Source organism: Synchiropus splendidus, chromosome 9, assembly GCF_027744825.2.
Source record: "Synchiropus splendidus isolate RoL2022-P1 chromosome 9, RoL_Sspl_1.0, whole genome shotgun sequence".
NCBI classification, from domain to species: domain Eukaryota; kingdom Metazoa; phylum Chordata; class Actinopteri; order Syngnathiformes; family Callionymidae; genus Synchiropus; species Synchiropus splendidus.
The window spans coordinates 7,480,300-7,496,999 of record NC_071342.1 but is presented as its reverse complement, the minus strand read 5'-3'; the positions used below and the strand labels follow the sequence as shown (position 1 = coordinate 7,496,999).

Here is a 16,700-nt window from a genome sequence, read left to right as displayed (position 1 = left end):
GTAGGTCTAAGTATGTGTGGAAACACCTTGCTTTGGTCTTGTTCTCCTACCTTTTAACGCCATGCTGGTGCAAACCATTCAGTTCATTCACTCAGTGAAACGCAGCAATGATGACAGTATCTGCCCCCTGTTTGTCAACTGCCACTATCATAACCAAGTAAACATGGCTGTGAATGCCACACAAAAAACACATTGTTGCCTAGCAACGTGTAATTTAGGAATATGCTCTCTGAGCATTGTGTCCATTAACAGATGAAATTACCAGAGCAACAAATGCCAGCCAGATGCAAATGAGGTTTACGCCGCCGAACACTCTAAAAGATGATATATGTGACCCTGAAATTGCTGTCGGGGGAAGAACAGCCGTCTTTTTTTATGAGCTGTGACCTAAAAACAAACCTCCCGAAAAAAACAGCCAGCAAAGCCAGTGAAAGCATTCTGCCGTGGCACCTCAGCACGAGTCGGTTTCAGCCTCCTGGCACACTTCCCCAAACTACAACCGGACCGTACAGAATGAGAGTAACTGTGGATTAGCGCAACAGTGGAAATGAAGGATCTGGAGGATTAAATCTCCCCCCCACCACAGCCCCGTCTCATTACAACCTGCAGAGAGAAAATGACACAATCACACAATCGACCATCAGCACTGTAATTCGATTTTATCAGAGCAATGATGCCGCTAGTCATTCTGCAGTTAGCTTGTGTTGATGAAGAAATCCTGTTTGGTTGTGCAGCATATCAGGAATGTTTTACTCAGAAATACTGAGTGTCTTTGGGATCATCGTGACCCACTGGGCATTCCCGACTTAGCTGTGAACACTCGCCGCAAGAATCACAGACCCCTACATAGTGTTAAGTGGAGATTTACAGATCAGTGCTAATAAAATAATGTGCTTTTTAGGGCGCTTAGTTAATACAGTCAATACTAATATTTGACATGAAGTCATGCAGGTCCCTGTGTAAACCTCAACAAGGGCAATAATGAGGGGAAGGTTGTGAAGCTCGAGCAGCTGTGAAGTCTTCCCAGGCTACACTGGTGCAGCCATATTAACATAATGCAACAAGACATCCGTGTTTACAACAACAGGGGCTCGGGGGCAGTGGGTGCACAGCAGAGCAGAGAGGGACTTCATCAAACAGCTGCACTTACAATAACTGTGAGAGGAAGGCAGCACGACATGAAAGGTGCAGGTTGGAAAACGGGAAAGAGGAACGTGGCATTGTCGACATTCAATTTCTGCGGCTCTATTCTGAAATAGAGACGAGTCACAAAGAGTTCATTGCAATTAACCTGTTTTTTTTTAAATGTGAGACAGGCTAAATATGACTGTTGAGCATCTTTACACAATAGTAAGACACAATGGAGTCTGTGTTTTTTTAAGAGTACTGCACTGAGAGTATTCATACCTCCCAACATTCCGGTTAACATCACGGCACCCAAGTGTCTCTGCAGTGGTCAATCTGCGCCATACTGCGAAGGTCAACTCATCACTTTACTAAGCCACAACTGTTCTCATTCCCAAAACGTGAAATGAGAACCCACTAACACGGCAAGAGCCACAGCATCAACATGAAAACATTTGTACTGTTCCCACACACATCATTCCAAGATGACAAACTCCTAACTCAGCTCACAAAACAAATTGCCAAATTTGTTCGCCTACTGCATCTGCTGCCATATTTCTGCCTTTCAAAACCATCCTTCATTTTACTGCATACTGTAGCTCTATTTTGCCACCCTATACTGCTCAGAGATGAGGCAGAAAATAAACCTGTAGTCACTACTAACTTCTAATATTTCAAACTATATAGTCAATGTACTATTGTATTTTGCTAGTTGGTAACAAAGAGAAAAAATATCTTGTGTTGAAATGGTGGCGTGAATGAGCTGATCATTTTCAGCTGTTAGTATTAAGTATTGTGCTTTATGGGAATTGCAAAAACCCATCACTTTAAATTTCACCAAAGATGATCATAAAAGAAGTTGGCATGAAAAAAAAAAGTAAAAAACATCAAATCTGCATTCTGATGATCTGCCTCAGTCCCTTACTGCAAATATTAGACCTTGACACGCTGTACCTCGGAATATACCCATGTTATCGTCCCTGCTTCAGTGGTTCAGAATTCCATTATGGACATGTGCTTGTCATGCCAGACAGGAGCACAGAAACAATGATAAGAAGAAATGAATACAGAACCAGCTCATGCAACTCCTGATGGAGGAAACCGTCAGGCTTCACTCAAGCAGTTTGGGGATAAAGAGCCGTCTTTTTAAATCTATGCTATTTAGAACTTTCATGAAGACATGTCCCACATCTGTTCTTTCTAATGTAGATGTGCGGGTCTTATCAAAGGGACAACCAGCTTGACGCAGCTGTAGATGGTCTGCAAACCATACAACAAGTTGTGTGTAGACACATTGGGTCTTTTGTGAAAACAGAACCTGATACACATATGTACCAACATTAAATCCTGACTGCACAACAGCTGATCATGGCATATTTGCATCTACATGTCTGGGATGGTCATCATGCTCATGACTCAGCATACTTTAAATGGTAAGTTACAAATAATCTTACAAACTTAGATGGTGAGCACTTGGATACATTTTGGAAATACTGCCTGTTGTGGGAAGATGTGGAAGCAAATTAGCACAGACTTAAGCGATTAAGTTAAGAAAGAAAGACGATTTACTTGTATCTGGAGAAGCCATAGTTGACACGATGACCGGTGGTCCTGTCCGGCGAGACAGCTTCTGATTAGCCATCAATGCACTTTGGCCTTGACTGGGAGCTCCGACAGGAACAAGGGCATTGTCCGGTGCTGGTCCTTTTCGCATTAGCTGTGGACTGGCATGCGGACTGTGCATTGGTGATAATGGCAGTAAGCTCCTATCCCTCTTCATTAGCTCCATGGGCACTGTGTAGTTGGTAGAGTACGCCTTGGGCACCTGTTGTGAGGGCGGTGGCAAAGCTGGCATGGACACAGGCATCTGCTGAGGCATACCTGGCAGGGCGTGGAAAGAACCTGGGATTGCGGGCATTGACCCGGTCATCTGTTGTGACATTATCTGCATACCCTGAGAGGGCATTCCTTGAACTCCAGAGGAATATGCCGAAGTAGGTCTTGAGTGTACAGGCATGATCGTTCCAACATATGGGCCGGGTGTTCGTGGTGGATGGCCAATATATCCTCCTGAGGCCTCGAGCAGTTGCTGAGAAGGTGCACTACTGGGTCTTCTCCCCATTAACTCTCCCACACGGGGGGAAATGGTTTGCATAGCCCCAGGGGTCTGTGGGGGCATCACTTGGGGGTCAACAGCCAAAGCTTGCGGTGGATGTGGTGGATGGTGAGGATGCTGATTGTGATAAATGTCAGAGCGATGGCTAAAGCTGTTCGATCTTCCCCTCATTGGTGTCTGTGGCTGAGAAGGTGCTGGGGTGGCTTCAACTGGACGCTTGCAGTTGTGTACCAGACGAGAAAGTACACGGGCCTGACCAAGATTTGGTGCAACAGTGCGGACATCATTCTCCTCCATAACAGCCAGCATGCTAGAGGAGTCAAAGCCTTGTTGGATGAGCGAGGAAATGGTGCTCTCTGAGAGGCCTTCATTTCTTAGAAGAGCTAGAAACTCTGGATCCACGTTCTTCTTGGGGTCCACAGGCACAGGTGTCTGTGGGACGGTGGGAACTGGAGCAGGAAGCGGAGCGGGGAGAGCAGTTACAGGCGGTGGTTGGGCTGGAGGTGGCGCAACTTGAACAGAGGCCGGCACAACTGGGACCACAGCTGTTTGCACTGGTGCAGCTTGAGGAGGAATTTGTGGCCCCAAAGACAAGCTAGGGTCAGCAACAGCAATGGCTGAGGGAGCAGGCAGTGGCTGTTGCTGTAGTTGCTGTTGCAATTGATCCTGCTGAATCTGCTGTTGCTGTAACTGTTGCTGTTGCAATTGTTGCTGCTGTAATTGCTGTTGTTGCAGTTGCTGTAGTTGTTGCTGTTGGAGTTGTTGTTGTTGTATTTGCTGCTGCTGTTGCTGCTGTATTTGCTGTTGCAACTGTTGCTGCTGTTGAAGTTGCTGCTGCTGAATGGTATATGGTGAGGCTGTCTCTTGCCTCATAATCATGCCCTGGCTTGCAGGGTCAATAACTAGACAGGTTGCTGCCTGTTGCTGTGCATCCATGGGACGGCCATTAATGTCTGTATAGACAGACTGACCAGTAAGAGGTGGCTCACTTCCATATCGAGGAGATGGATGCTCCATGCCATAATGAGCAGGAGATGCCGCACGCGATGGAATGCGTTGTTGACCATCTGCCATCATCTTTGTTGTAGCAGGTTCCCTATAAACCCGGTTGAGCTCATGAGCTGTGGGAGGTGGGGGAGGAGCAGGGAGAGGTGATGGAGGGGCTTGTGGTCCTGGTCTCCCTCCCTGACTTTGATCCCACGCAGCACGGGTTCCAGTCGCCATACCAAGATGAGAGCCAGACCTACTGAGTGGATGAGGGTGAGATGGTGGAGCCTGATGTTCAGCCCGATAATAACCTTCCGGTGGCCTTGGAGTCATTGCAGGATCGTGGGGATAGTAGTCCTGATGTGGAATGGAGCCTCGGTGAGCCATTGGTGGTCGTTCGTATTGGTTTAAATCCGGAGCAGAGCCTTTTCTCATTCGAGAGTCGTGGCGTTCTGCATAAAGCTGCCCGTACTCTTGGTACGAATATGGATCCCGTTTCAATTCCAGTTCAGGTGGGCGTACGCCTGATGAAGTCTCGTACCAACCTCCCCCCTCTCCGTATGAAAGAGAGCTCCGTCGTCCAGCTACTCTTGCCTGTTGCTCGTAAACACCCTCAGCCCTGTCCCACTGACCCTCATTCCCCCCTAATGTGTCCCAACTGTGGGAGCGACCAAGACTCACCTGTTTGTTGGGGACAAGCATTGGCAAAAAAGAAAAAAGAATTAAAGAAAGTCTAGAAGGTCTGAAGAAAAAAATCAGGAATAATCCACTTGCAGAAAATGTGCCTTTTAAATCCCCCTGTGTACTTTCAGCAGAAGTTGAATTACAGGAGAAAAGGAAGCAGCAGGATCTATCGTTTCACCTGATCGCAAGTTGTAATACTGTACGTCCCTGTTATCAGGTGGCTCCTCTTTGGGCTGTCAGTCCATGAATAATTAATCTCCGGTCATGCTGGCTTGTTGTGCACGAGGAAAGAGGACACCAAATATAAACACCAAAGCACTACTACATGCATACACCCCACAGCTAGTGCATCACAAGAACACCAGCTGGATGATGCACAAGATGGGGACTCAACGTTAACAAAGTAAAAGGAAAAAAAGGAGGATATAGGTTGGGTTAGATGTTGCAATGGGGGTGGGACTAATCCAGAAGGGGTTTATCTCTTGCCTCTATGGGACATTTCACTCTGTCCGCCGATTGCTACGAGGGATTACAACTAAATAAACCCTCTTTAATTCCTCTTCCCATAGTGACGTCATCGGAACCAGATGTAAGTGAATCCAGCAATGACAGCAGTGATGATGGCGATGATAAAAAGCCTGATCTGTGAGCATCTGATCTGAAGCGTCACCTACCTGAAATGTTGATGTAGCTGTGGCCAACAGTGAGTAGTTTCTCAGATTCGCAGAGGGGAGGGCGGCCCAGGCAAGGCACTCAGCGTCATTGAGCACAGTGAAATGTAGTTCTGTCTTCAGCTAAGACCCATGTGCTGTCAGTAAACATCAAATCCACTCTGATTGGACACTAATCCACCAGGCCCAATGCTAACCACAGAGCACCACACAACTGCTGCCCAACTGCCCATGATATGTCCTCAATGTCGCAGCTGGGTCCCTTTTTTTACTCAAGAATCTTCTCCTGGTCTTTCATTGGAGTATTAGACGACTAGTCATCACAAAAAAAGGTATCAAAAAGAGGATATAATGGTCAAGAATACATGTCAGAACACAACACCATGCCCTGCAGAATAGGTAGGTTAAAGAGATTATCCAGATTCAATTAAATGACGCTGCTGAATGGTCTTGACAGTCACAGCCTTGGTACAGTCTGGACAGATTCATTCTTTCCATATCACGATGACAGACAGTGAAATAGAGCACCTCCCCCTCTTTACCAAAGCTCCTCTGATCCTCTTCAATTAGGGTTTGTGTAATCTGGATTTGCTCCATTGCTGAGAAAAGTTAAACGCTGGCGTAAGGATTCTGTGTCTGGTGTCAGCTTTACCTTAGAATTCTTGAGATAAAATCGGGAAACTACATATTAAACTATACCAGGTCAGTGAGTTCAGCAATTGTTAGGCCTAGACTAATTATTATTTTAATATTCATTGTTATGTGCACGGTCGCTAGCTATGTTCTTCTTTCAATTTTCCAATTTGCCACAGGTGAAGTAGCTCAACTCCAAGTTCCTCGCAGACGACCCTGCGTCTCACAGAGAGCAGATCCATAAATATTCTTGTTGAGAACAGTTGGTGCTCAACCTATCTGCCTCACATCAGCCTGCCAACAGTTGAGTGGTCACCATGATGGAACAAGACCAAGCAACACAAAATCCTTTATTCCAGATTTATCTCTAACTCAGTCAAATATTTCAATCTTGTTTTCTTCTAATAATCTTTTCTCGTCTCTTGCCTTGAGGCTTTTTGGCTGTCCATGCTCGATAATCTGTTTTTCATGCAGCCCCTTGGGGAGAATATCTCTTGATCTAAAAACTATAACTGTATGAGCCTGTGTAAGATGAAATACCATATCTTCAATTGAAACCTACATATGCTAGACATACGTATTCATTTATGAAAATGAGACAGGACTTGGCTCTCGCAGTTTCCTTTATGTCTCACTGCGGTTGAAACCTGATGCCTCTGCAGCAGATCCCTCTTTATTAATGCATAAAAACAGATGTAAGGTGAGCGACCGCCCATGCCAAATCTAATCTCAGGGAAAAAAAGAAAAAAGAAAACTACCCATAGCAAGAGCGACTTTTTTATCTTGTGATAGCACCTCAGAAATGTTTAGCAGAGGTGAAAGAAAATGTACTTTTAAGACAAAGTAGGCTCTTTTTTTAGGCTTTGTATGGACTACATGAGTTTGCTCAAAGTCTGGATGACTGAAGACAATTGTATTCTAATTTCAAGGTTACATTGACCAATTAATACATCTCATCCCCACTCTGAAATGTAGGAGTTTTCTGTTGTGTTAATGATGTACTATGCACCTGGCATGGCGTCTTTATGCTCAGAAACATTTGAAGGAGAACCCTGTCATGTTTTCATTATTGTCTTCTGTGTTGTCGATTAATAGCTTTTCTGTTCTATCCCAGACACTGTGTTTTTATGATGTTTGAGTTTGACTCCTTTGGTATTTGACCCTTTGCATTATGCAATCTGAACTATTGTCTAATATTTGATGCGTCACGATTCCAATGTTAGAATGACATCTTGGCCAAAAACATGCCAAACCATCCTAAACACAACTGAATACCGAGTCATACGCAGACTGTGACCGAAATACGAAAAAAAGAACAGTGATAATGTGTCTTGGCTTGGAAACAAACTTTGAACAAGGCTGTTCAAGTACAGGTTTTATTATCCACTAGCAGTTTGAAAATCTGTGTCATCAAATAAAAACGATAGATGCGTTACATATACAGTATATATACATGTACCATACCAGACTATAAGCCGCTACTTTTTTCTCGCGGTCTGAACCATTTTCTGCGGCACAGACAGCATGAATGTGCCCACTGGTTATAGACCGGTGTGGAAAAAAAAATCTATTTTCCTTCTTAAATTTCGTAGGTGCGGCTAATATTCCGGTGCGCTTAATAGTCCGGAAAATACGGTAATGTGGAAACATGCGCATGCAGAAACAAGTTCTGTAGCCGTGTCAAGCATGTGAAGAGTTATGTTGCAAAGAAGAAAAAGATCACATGCAACAGTCGCTCACGTTCTCACGGATGTGACTCGCACTCTCCGCACACAGGCTTTTGACCCTGTTCTGCTCGCCTACTGACGTGCCACTGAGCTTCGTTAATGTCCCCGCTGTTAGCGCGTGCAAGCGGGCGCCGGAGCCCCAGCCTTGGATTGATGTGCATACATGAATAAAAAGACACGATAACACAAACGAACAGAAACAAAAACAAGTGTCTCCTGCGTGGTGACAAGTCACGTACTGAAATCATGAGTTGAATGTTAAACGCACATTGACTTATGCATGAGTGCGAAGCAGCAGGCTCTAACTGGGAATTAGATTCCAAGACCAGTAAATCTGCAAATAATGCCGTCATTTGAATTGTAACGCACACTAAATAGACATTATGTACATGTCTGCCTCGTCTGTGGGTCCATCGGGACCATTTGAAAGTGTCTCCATGGGAACCGAAGAAGCTGTTAAATGGTCAAATGCATTGATGTGCACTTATCTTAAGAAGGCTTAGCCACAATCTGCCTTTTTCTGCTTTGCAAGTGATTTGCCTGTTTTTGGCAGTTTAACTTTGACTGGAAATGTGGCTTTAATTAAAACCCACATGCAACCTTGCCACAATTGACAATAAGAATATCCATCCAAACACAGCACTCGCCCTCCCTCCTTCCCAAAACCCCTCCCTGCTGTTCAGTAAAGATTTTAGCAGGGTCGGGGTTTTTAGTAATCCAAGCGCCAGGAACGAGCCAGAGTGGGGGTCAGATCTTGAGACCACAACGATGACTTCATACTAGAATTTAAAGCCAGAACATTTGGAGGGTTTAAGGTTTGCAAGGGGGAGGAGGGAAGGAAGGATGAAAGTATTGAGACCAAGCTCCGAAAAACAGACGGCAACATGAAACCATGGACAGTTGATGCATTAAGATTATTTAGGGTCTTTCTTTCTTCACGAAATATTCCAGAAACAGCAACTTTGTTTCATGAATCCTACTGGCACTGTTTATGACAAACATAAAAAGATGGTGCAGTTAAAGAAAATACTGTAGATGTGGGTGTGTCACTCATTTACTTATCTAAAAAAAGACAGCTAGAACAACTGTCTTCACTTTAACACCAAAATGGAAAAGCCTTGTTTTCTGACTGGGTGTCTGTAATTTATGCTGACATACACAATCCTTGAACATGATCTAACACTTGTGTGCTGCTTTATATGGAGGAAGGAGAAATGAGGGCAGAAATACGTACGACCTGGTCAGCAGATGAGGGGAAATTGCAAACACGCACCCTTGGATGAATTTAATTAAATATCATCTCGACACCAGGACAAAATCAATTCCACCCGCTGTCGAGTCCTGTCATATACTCGCCCAGAAACACCTCTGCCTTTTTGCTGTGAAAGTGGCGCATGTAAATAAAGTTATCATTATTTCCCCCCCCCCCTCGTGAAGGAAAACGCATGAAATGTAAAGATAATTTTCGCTTTGACTGTAAATTATACATCTCACATACTGCACAAATTAATCAGTCTTGTCCCCACGCAGTTTGGGAACTGTGCCCCAACCTGACGGCCATTGAATGAAAATGTGGACAGCAATGGTTTTGTTCAGTGCTGATAAAAAAAAATAGCAAAATCAAAGATGTTCAGATAGCTTTGTATAAACACTAACATTAAAGACTACTCTACTCACAGTCAGCATAAATACACACAGCATTCAGAAATCGCTGAGTATGGCGAGCTCGCTATTACTACAGGGAACCTCCACACAATGTCAACAGAAGCCCTCCACCATGCAGTATGCTGAATAAGACCATAAGTCCATGGAGAAACGGCGCTCAACTGTAAGCCCAGAAGAAGATCGGGATCTCACTCCAGATCCTCCAACTCAAACAAAGGTTGGTCAATAAGCAGAAGAGAGAACCACCTGAGTGGGATCCCGAGGGCACAAGGAAAGAACTGGATGCTGGAGAATCCGCAGACATGGCTCCTACTGCTATAAACAGTCGTGCCACAAGCACTCGTACCGGGGAAGAGCGCGGCAAGCTGGGCTGACTGGCGTCCTGACCCAGATTCAAAAAGCAGAACGTATGGAGAATGTCGTGGACCGCACACGAGGTAGGACGATTCGCAATAGCGCAAGGCTTATATACAGGTAGGGGCTATCTACCTTCCCCCAGTTAGGCAGAGCGTATATAAAGATCTTACAGGAGTAGAGGTAATGCCTCAAAGAGAGAAACCAATAGCAAAGTCCATTCGAGGACTTCACATGTACTCATAGAACTGGAGGTACATCCAGGTAACTATTTTCTTTCTGACTTATAAGGAATTCATTGAGTGGATCTGTGTTGTGTTATCAAACATGGAATAGATTGTTTTTTAAAGCAGACGAACATGTCAATCCACTAGCCATTTTATTGTGTTTACAAAAGTATAGTGCAGATATAGCCAGCTAAACCAGATAGCTCTGACATTAGCCGCTAACATCTAGTCGAGAAAGATGAGGAGTTTGTTGCTGTGAAGTCTGTCTCAACCGGAAATAAAATGAAACTAACTCTCACTCTTTGATCGCAGTTTGCATGCTCCTGATTAAAGAACGCTCAGTGCATGATGTAATAAAGTTGAAGCTGCACCTTGGCCTTTGTTCTTATTCTATGCTCATGGTCGCTTTTGTCAGTAAAACAATTTGGGAACAGCTTTCTGATATAAATTAAGTTTTTCCTAAAATATAGTTTTATTATCTGGGCCTTCTTCCAGCATCATCAGCCTCTCGCCTTGCTTTCCTCTCCGGCTAAAATGACTTTGATTCCTGATGTTGAACGATTGAAAAACCTTTCCTGAATTCCCTTTGCAAGTATATGGTTGACTGCCTCGTGCATATTGCCACCTGTGATGTGTTTTTCACTGCTTTGCAGCAGTAAAACAATTACGTGGCGTCTGCTCTAACACTGTCAATTGTTCTCTATTTTGATGCAAACAACACCTTCAATAACTGCTTCCTGGGCCATTAAAATGAATTAGAATGAATTATCATGATCACATTCCCTTATAAGAATAGTCTCTCCACCTCATGTCACTCACAGCTCCTACTAACAACTCTCAGAATCCACGCTCAGAGAGAGACAGTGTCACCGCGACCCCGCTCACTTCTCATCTCTGCCCGGATCCGTCAGTTAGCGCTGGCTAATCAGCGATGGCAACAACTTGCTCTGCCACCGCCGCCAGAGCATGCTGGGAACACAGATGGAACAGACAGAAGGAGAGAAAGAAAGAATGAAAGAGAAGGGAGGGGGAACCGATGCTCTCGGCAGATGTTTGCCACAGTTCCCTTATTGCAGTTACACAGGTCCTGGCACTTCTTCAAACCCGCGGCAGAAGGAGCAGTTGCATGATACGCATTTGGGAACCTGACACAACACTCTATAATGCTGTCTGGCCCAGTGAACGGATGTGGGAAGTCATTTGTTGGTTCAAAGACATGCAAAGATTTTGAATTGTGGTGATTATTTTTAAATGAGTTCAATGACAGTGAGGCCAGATGAGGGTGTTTTAACCAGGAACACTTCATAAACGGCCCAGACATAGAATGCAATATGTACAACCTCTTTAGTGGATCAGACATGACAAACTGACCTTTAAAAAAGCCTGCATAATCCATCTTCTCCACTCAACACCTCTGTGGATCGCTCAGAGTAAATTCCAGCAACACAAAACAAACTAAAAAAAAAAAAAAAAAATCCACAAATGTGCAGACAAACTATAACTGATGACTTTCACTGGAAGATTAAAGTTTGAATGAAGCTGCTGCACATCCACCCATGTGGTAGCCTTCAATGATCAGTCACAGCGCCTCCCACTGTCCTGGGGGAGCATCTATCAAACGCCACCAGACTGCCAAGTCACATGTTGTAGTGGGAAACAAATGGCACCATCTGCTGTCATTTTGCAGCGTTAATACCTGACACGTTCATGTTGTGATTGGGATTTCACTATACATACTGGTTATTTGTAGTTTGAATCTGTAGTTTAAAACATTATAAAATAGTGAGCCCAGTCTCCCAGCAGCCAGCCTGTCCAGTTCTATCATCAAGTGTAAAATTAGATTTCTCCATTACTTGTTTTCCCTTTCGCTGTGATCTTCAAATTGTGGAGATAACTTGATGGAAATGTATTTTTCTTCCACTTTTTTTTCCTCTTTCATTGACATCACTGTTTTGTTGTGCAAGTCATCACTAGTTCAAGTAGCAAACCCACCTGGACCGAGCCTTAAATAGTCACAACACATCTTCAAAACTACTTTAAACTTAGTCACTTGTACATTTTGAGCCGCTGCTCTGCTTTGAATCGCTGCTGAATGACTGAACCCTGATTTGAGGGAAGCTTGCATCTATGATTGTAAAAAATCGTGTGAACAAATCACAGTGAAAAGTCTCAGCAGTATCATATTTACATCAAGCAACTCATTGCATTCCTGAACTGTGACCATTTCGATAAGAGCGAGTGGCTCCACCCGATCAGCCGTGTGGAATTTGATTCAGACCACCGGCGCCGCCGGGGTTGGCTTCCCGTCACACTTACAAATGTATCAAACCCGTTGACTCACAGATTAGCTTAGTTGATTACAAAAATACAAAAAAAACATGTGTAATCATGTGTCTCAAATGTTCCAAACAACAATGGGACACACCGAAACCTAGTCTGGGCAGTCTCATTTAATGCTTTGGTGTTAAAAGCATGATGGAGCTGGATTCTGATCTCACTTCCTCCGTCGTCTCCACATTCTCAGAGCAGCTGTGGTGAGCAAGAAGTAGAAGAAAAAAAACCTCCTCCCTTCATCTCCACCAGAATAACTTCATTGTGATGAGCTGATGTGGACACTGCTCAAGCTGCTGGTGGGACAAATGGCGCTGATCTGGAATATCAAGCATGTTGGCCCTTGAGGCAACACACTGATTCATGTTGTGTGATAAAAGAGTAAAAAGAAAAAATCTGTGGAGGTGGTGGGGAGTTCTTCCATCAAACCACCATTGCTGAGTTGCACTTTTGTGACACACTCTTTTTCAGTTATCTCAATTTAATGGTGACAATGTGGACTGCAGTTGACAAGGAGAGGCTGATCAAGTGTGGATACGGTGGAGGAGGCGGACTTGTTGTGGAACCCCCTGGTAGGAAATGCCCAAAGATGAAAGGACATGTCATTCCCAACTGACAATTAGCATCGAAACGCACAAACTCATGTTATGCTCCCCGGGGGTGAACTCATCGCATTGATAAAGGAGGTTTTCTTAGCTTCAGCTGAAGAAAAGAAAACACTCTCCAAATCAAGGATTTGTTGCTTAATTAAATAAACAGTAAAATAAAGAAAAAATCCTGCCATATACATCAATCAATATAAATCCATATTTATACCCTAGACAGACTTCTGGAGGACTCCACCTTAAAGTTGTTCACCAATGATGACGCTTTAAATTTAAACCCAATTTAAAGCATCATCATTGCCACTTTTTTTTAACATGAGATATGATTCATTTCAGTGTGCAACATTCACAGAACAGCCACGAACATCCACCCTACTTTCTCTGGCTTCTGATGAATCCCAACACTCAATTGTTGAAAACTCTTGGCTCCAAACATGGGACCAAATATGTCCAAGCGGTGTTTCATATACTGTAGTTTTTTTTCTCACGATCTGAACTGAAAAGTTTGTTTCATGAGTCAGTCTAGATAATGGACCCAGTTTTCTAAACTAGTTTAGAAGTCATCCTCATGTTAAGTTGGGCACCATTGAGCTTTCTACGGTGCAGACAGCACCACTGCACCCACGGCTTATAGACCAGTGTGGCTTATATATGATATATATCTATTTTCCTTCTTAAATTTCTCGGGAGCCGGCTAATAGTCTGGCATGCTCTATAGTCGGGAATTTAGGGAACCTGTAGCAGAGGTGGGACTAAGCTCCAATCTTATTAGCACTTTCACAGATAACTAGAGTAGCCCAGTGATGAGCAGACGTCGTCCTCCCTCAGCAGACACCTTCAAACATACAGTAAATCAAAATGAAAAGGCGTCTTTCATGTCCTCATCTAATAGAGAATAAGTGTCGGCCTATGAATGAGAGTGACCTCAGGCATCAAGTGAAAACAATATTCAGAAATCTCAATAAGTGTGCTGGATTAAATAAAGATGAGATGAACTAAGTGAAGTGAAGTGAAGTGAAGTGAAGTGAGCCCTAACCATATAGTTTTTTTTTCTTCTCCATCTTATTCTAATGACAAGGCCATGAAAATTACACCAATTAAACAGCAGTTTAAAGAAAGTGAAACAAAGAGTATTTGCATACATATAAGTTCTCTGAAGATCAATATTTTTTTAAAAGCGGTCATTTTACTTTATGTTAAAACTGTAAATTCTGGGGCAGCAGGTGCTCTTGAAATGAAAACATGGGTTGTGACTCAGCATCACCTTCAAAAAGAATAGAAGAAATGCACACTCTTTGTCCGGTGTCTTTTGCAAAACGCCCACATAACTATGCTCACAAATCAATCTCGCTGTCCGCTATAATCAATGGCAGGACTCTGAGGAGTGCTTCACTTTATTACTGTCTCTGAATGATTGAATCTCCTCTTCAATTCGGGCCTGCACAAACATATTTCACCGCTCACCGGTCTTTTTCTTAACTTATTCACCTCTCAAAATCATGTTTCATGACCAGCAGTTCACTAATAAGGATGAACACAGCTGCATAAACCAGCAACCCAAAAACTCACCCTCGCAGATCTTGTCCAGCCGCTGGCGTTTCACTTTGTGCTTGTCGGCCAGAGCCATGCCCTCGCAGGAAAAAAAGATCTCTTTCCCCTCAAGATTGGCTCTCCTCCGCTCTGAATTAAAAGTCCAAGGAGCCCAAACCCTCTCGACTGGATGCTTTTCTGTGCCTGTAATGCAAAAAAGAATGACAAAGAGTTGTCAGTTAGCAAACCTGATTCTGACTGTGACAGCACTTAGTAGTCATTTTGGGTTTCTGGACTCTGGACTTTTCTGCTAGGGTCCTATAAGGCAGTGGTTTTCAACCAGTCTTGCACCCACCCCGAAATGACAAGCCATGACCCATATCAAGGAATGAATGACAGCAAAGTGCCGTTTGAACCTCACATAGAAAAGAAAACAGTTTGATGATAGTTTAATCAAATAAAAGGAGTTGTTTATTTGTTTCTTTTGCTCAGACTAAGGTCTGTGACCCACTTTTGCGTACTGACCCACCAGATGAGCATCAATGCTATCAGGACTGCAGACCAGTCAAGCAAATCTGTTGTCTCGCCCACCTACATCTGCACTTCCAAGTTCCCTGAATCTCAAACAAGGTAGGTAAATCAAGGATCTGCTGCTCTAGGAAACAATTCCACCTTATATTCAGTGTTCAAAGTAGGCCACGCCCTGTTGGGTCCGTACTGTTATGGAGGCAAAGAGCTAGCTTCTGTGTGAAACATTTGAGGTGTATCTTAAGCTGTGGATCTCCTCTAAACATGCATATAAATGGCATCACTTGCTGCATCATGGCATCATGGCCCATTAACTTCTATGAGGAGACTGTAGGGGCACATACAAACTATAAAAATGTGAGTCTATCAGAACAAATTAAACATTGCCCATATTACTTGTGCATTCAAAGTGATTTATATTCACAGAGCGGCCATTTGTTTGTCCTCAAAACAGAAGCTGCTTGGAACTGCAGTCTGTGGTCAGCACTAATTGTAAACTGAGCTTCGATGGACTCTTCAAGTTGATCTACAGCAGCTTGTCGACTGGACGACTTTGACGTTGAGAGCTGCGGCACTTTGATGATGGCTCACAAGATTCCTTGCATTTCCTCCATCAAATAAGAAGACAGGACCAAAAGTAGTGAGATTAAGACCCTAAGTCTCTTGGTCGTACAGACACACCTTTATTTCTACCCGCACAAAAAATGGCAGTCATGTTTTTGAAAATACATCAAGAACCTAAATGCTGTCTTTGGACGAAACTTGGTCTTGGTCTCTCATTGGCAGTGGCTTTGACGCAGCCTTAAAGTCTTGGTCTTGGCTGTAAGCTCTACAACACTAGGGTCATGTGAGTACTGGTGACCTCCCAAAAGTACAGATTAACAGAACTAATTGTTAAAAAAATCAGACAGGCAACTTCAAAAACATAATGCCACTCAATCCAGTATAGGTCGAGTCATGACTGTCCACCTTCATGTGTCACTCACGGACATCACCACTAAGGGGAGCACTTCTGAAAAGCGAGCCCTCATGGTGACACTGTCACCCTTTTGGATACAAGCTCCTCCAACTCCATTGAAGGAAAGATGTCTGACAAACATTTTGAGTCAATGAGGCGTTCTACTAGTCGGCTATGTTCGGAGCAGTCATCTAATTGTTTCCTGCCGAAGCCTTGCGGGCAGAGATTTAAGGAAAAGCAGACAGTGATAGTGGAGCCACACACAGGAGATGACAGAGAGAGCAGTGTGTGAGCTTGTGTGGTTGTGCACAAGTTACTCAGATGAATGTGGGCCAGTTAGTCAGCAGACGGTTGTGTCAGCAGGAAAAAAGCAGCATAAAAGGGGATGTTCTTGAAAGTAAAACATGTAATCGTATGAGAGTGCACGTCTTTATTTCCAGCTGCACTTTCACAGTGAAAAGACTGCGCTTGGAGAACGACTCTCTCTGACCATTATCGCAGTGATATATATTGATATTTACACCATCACAGCAATTACAACTGTGGCGGTTAGCGGCAG

The 16,700-nt window shown here is 43.7% G+C and overlaps 1 protein-coding gene across 7 annotated transcripts in view; it reads right to left on the bottom strand.

Annotated features, from left to right (window-relative positions):
* ctbp2a (C-terminal binding protein 2a) overlaps window positions 1-16,700 on the bottom strand; it is a 67,978-nt gene that overhangs the window by 30,545 nt on the left and 20,733 nt on the right. For 3 of the 7 annotated variants that reach the window (XM_053876103.1, XM_053876107.1, XM_053876108.1), the window contains exon 2: window positions 14,695-14,859. In XM_053876103.1, coding sequence (XP_053732078.1) covers window positions 14,695-14,752 — 58 coding nt within the window. In that variant the 5' untranslated portion in view covers window positions 14,753-14,859. Of the gene's footprint in view, window positions 1-2,694; window positions 5,565-11,560; window positions 11,718-14,694; window positions 14,860-16,700 lie in introns of those variants that run through there. The other 4 variants (XM_053876100.1, XM_053876101.1, XM_053876102.1 and 1 more) reach the window with 2 other exon arrangements.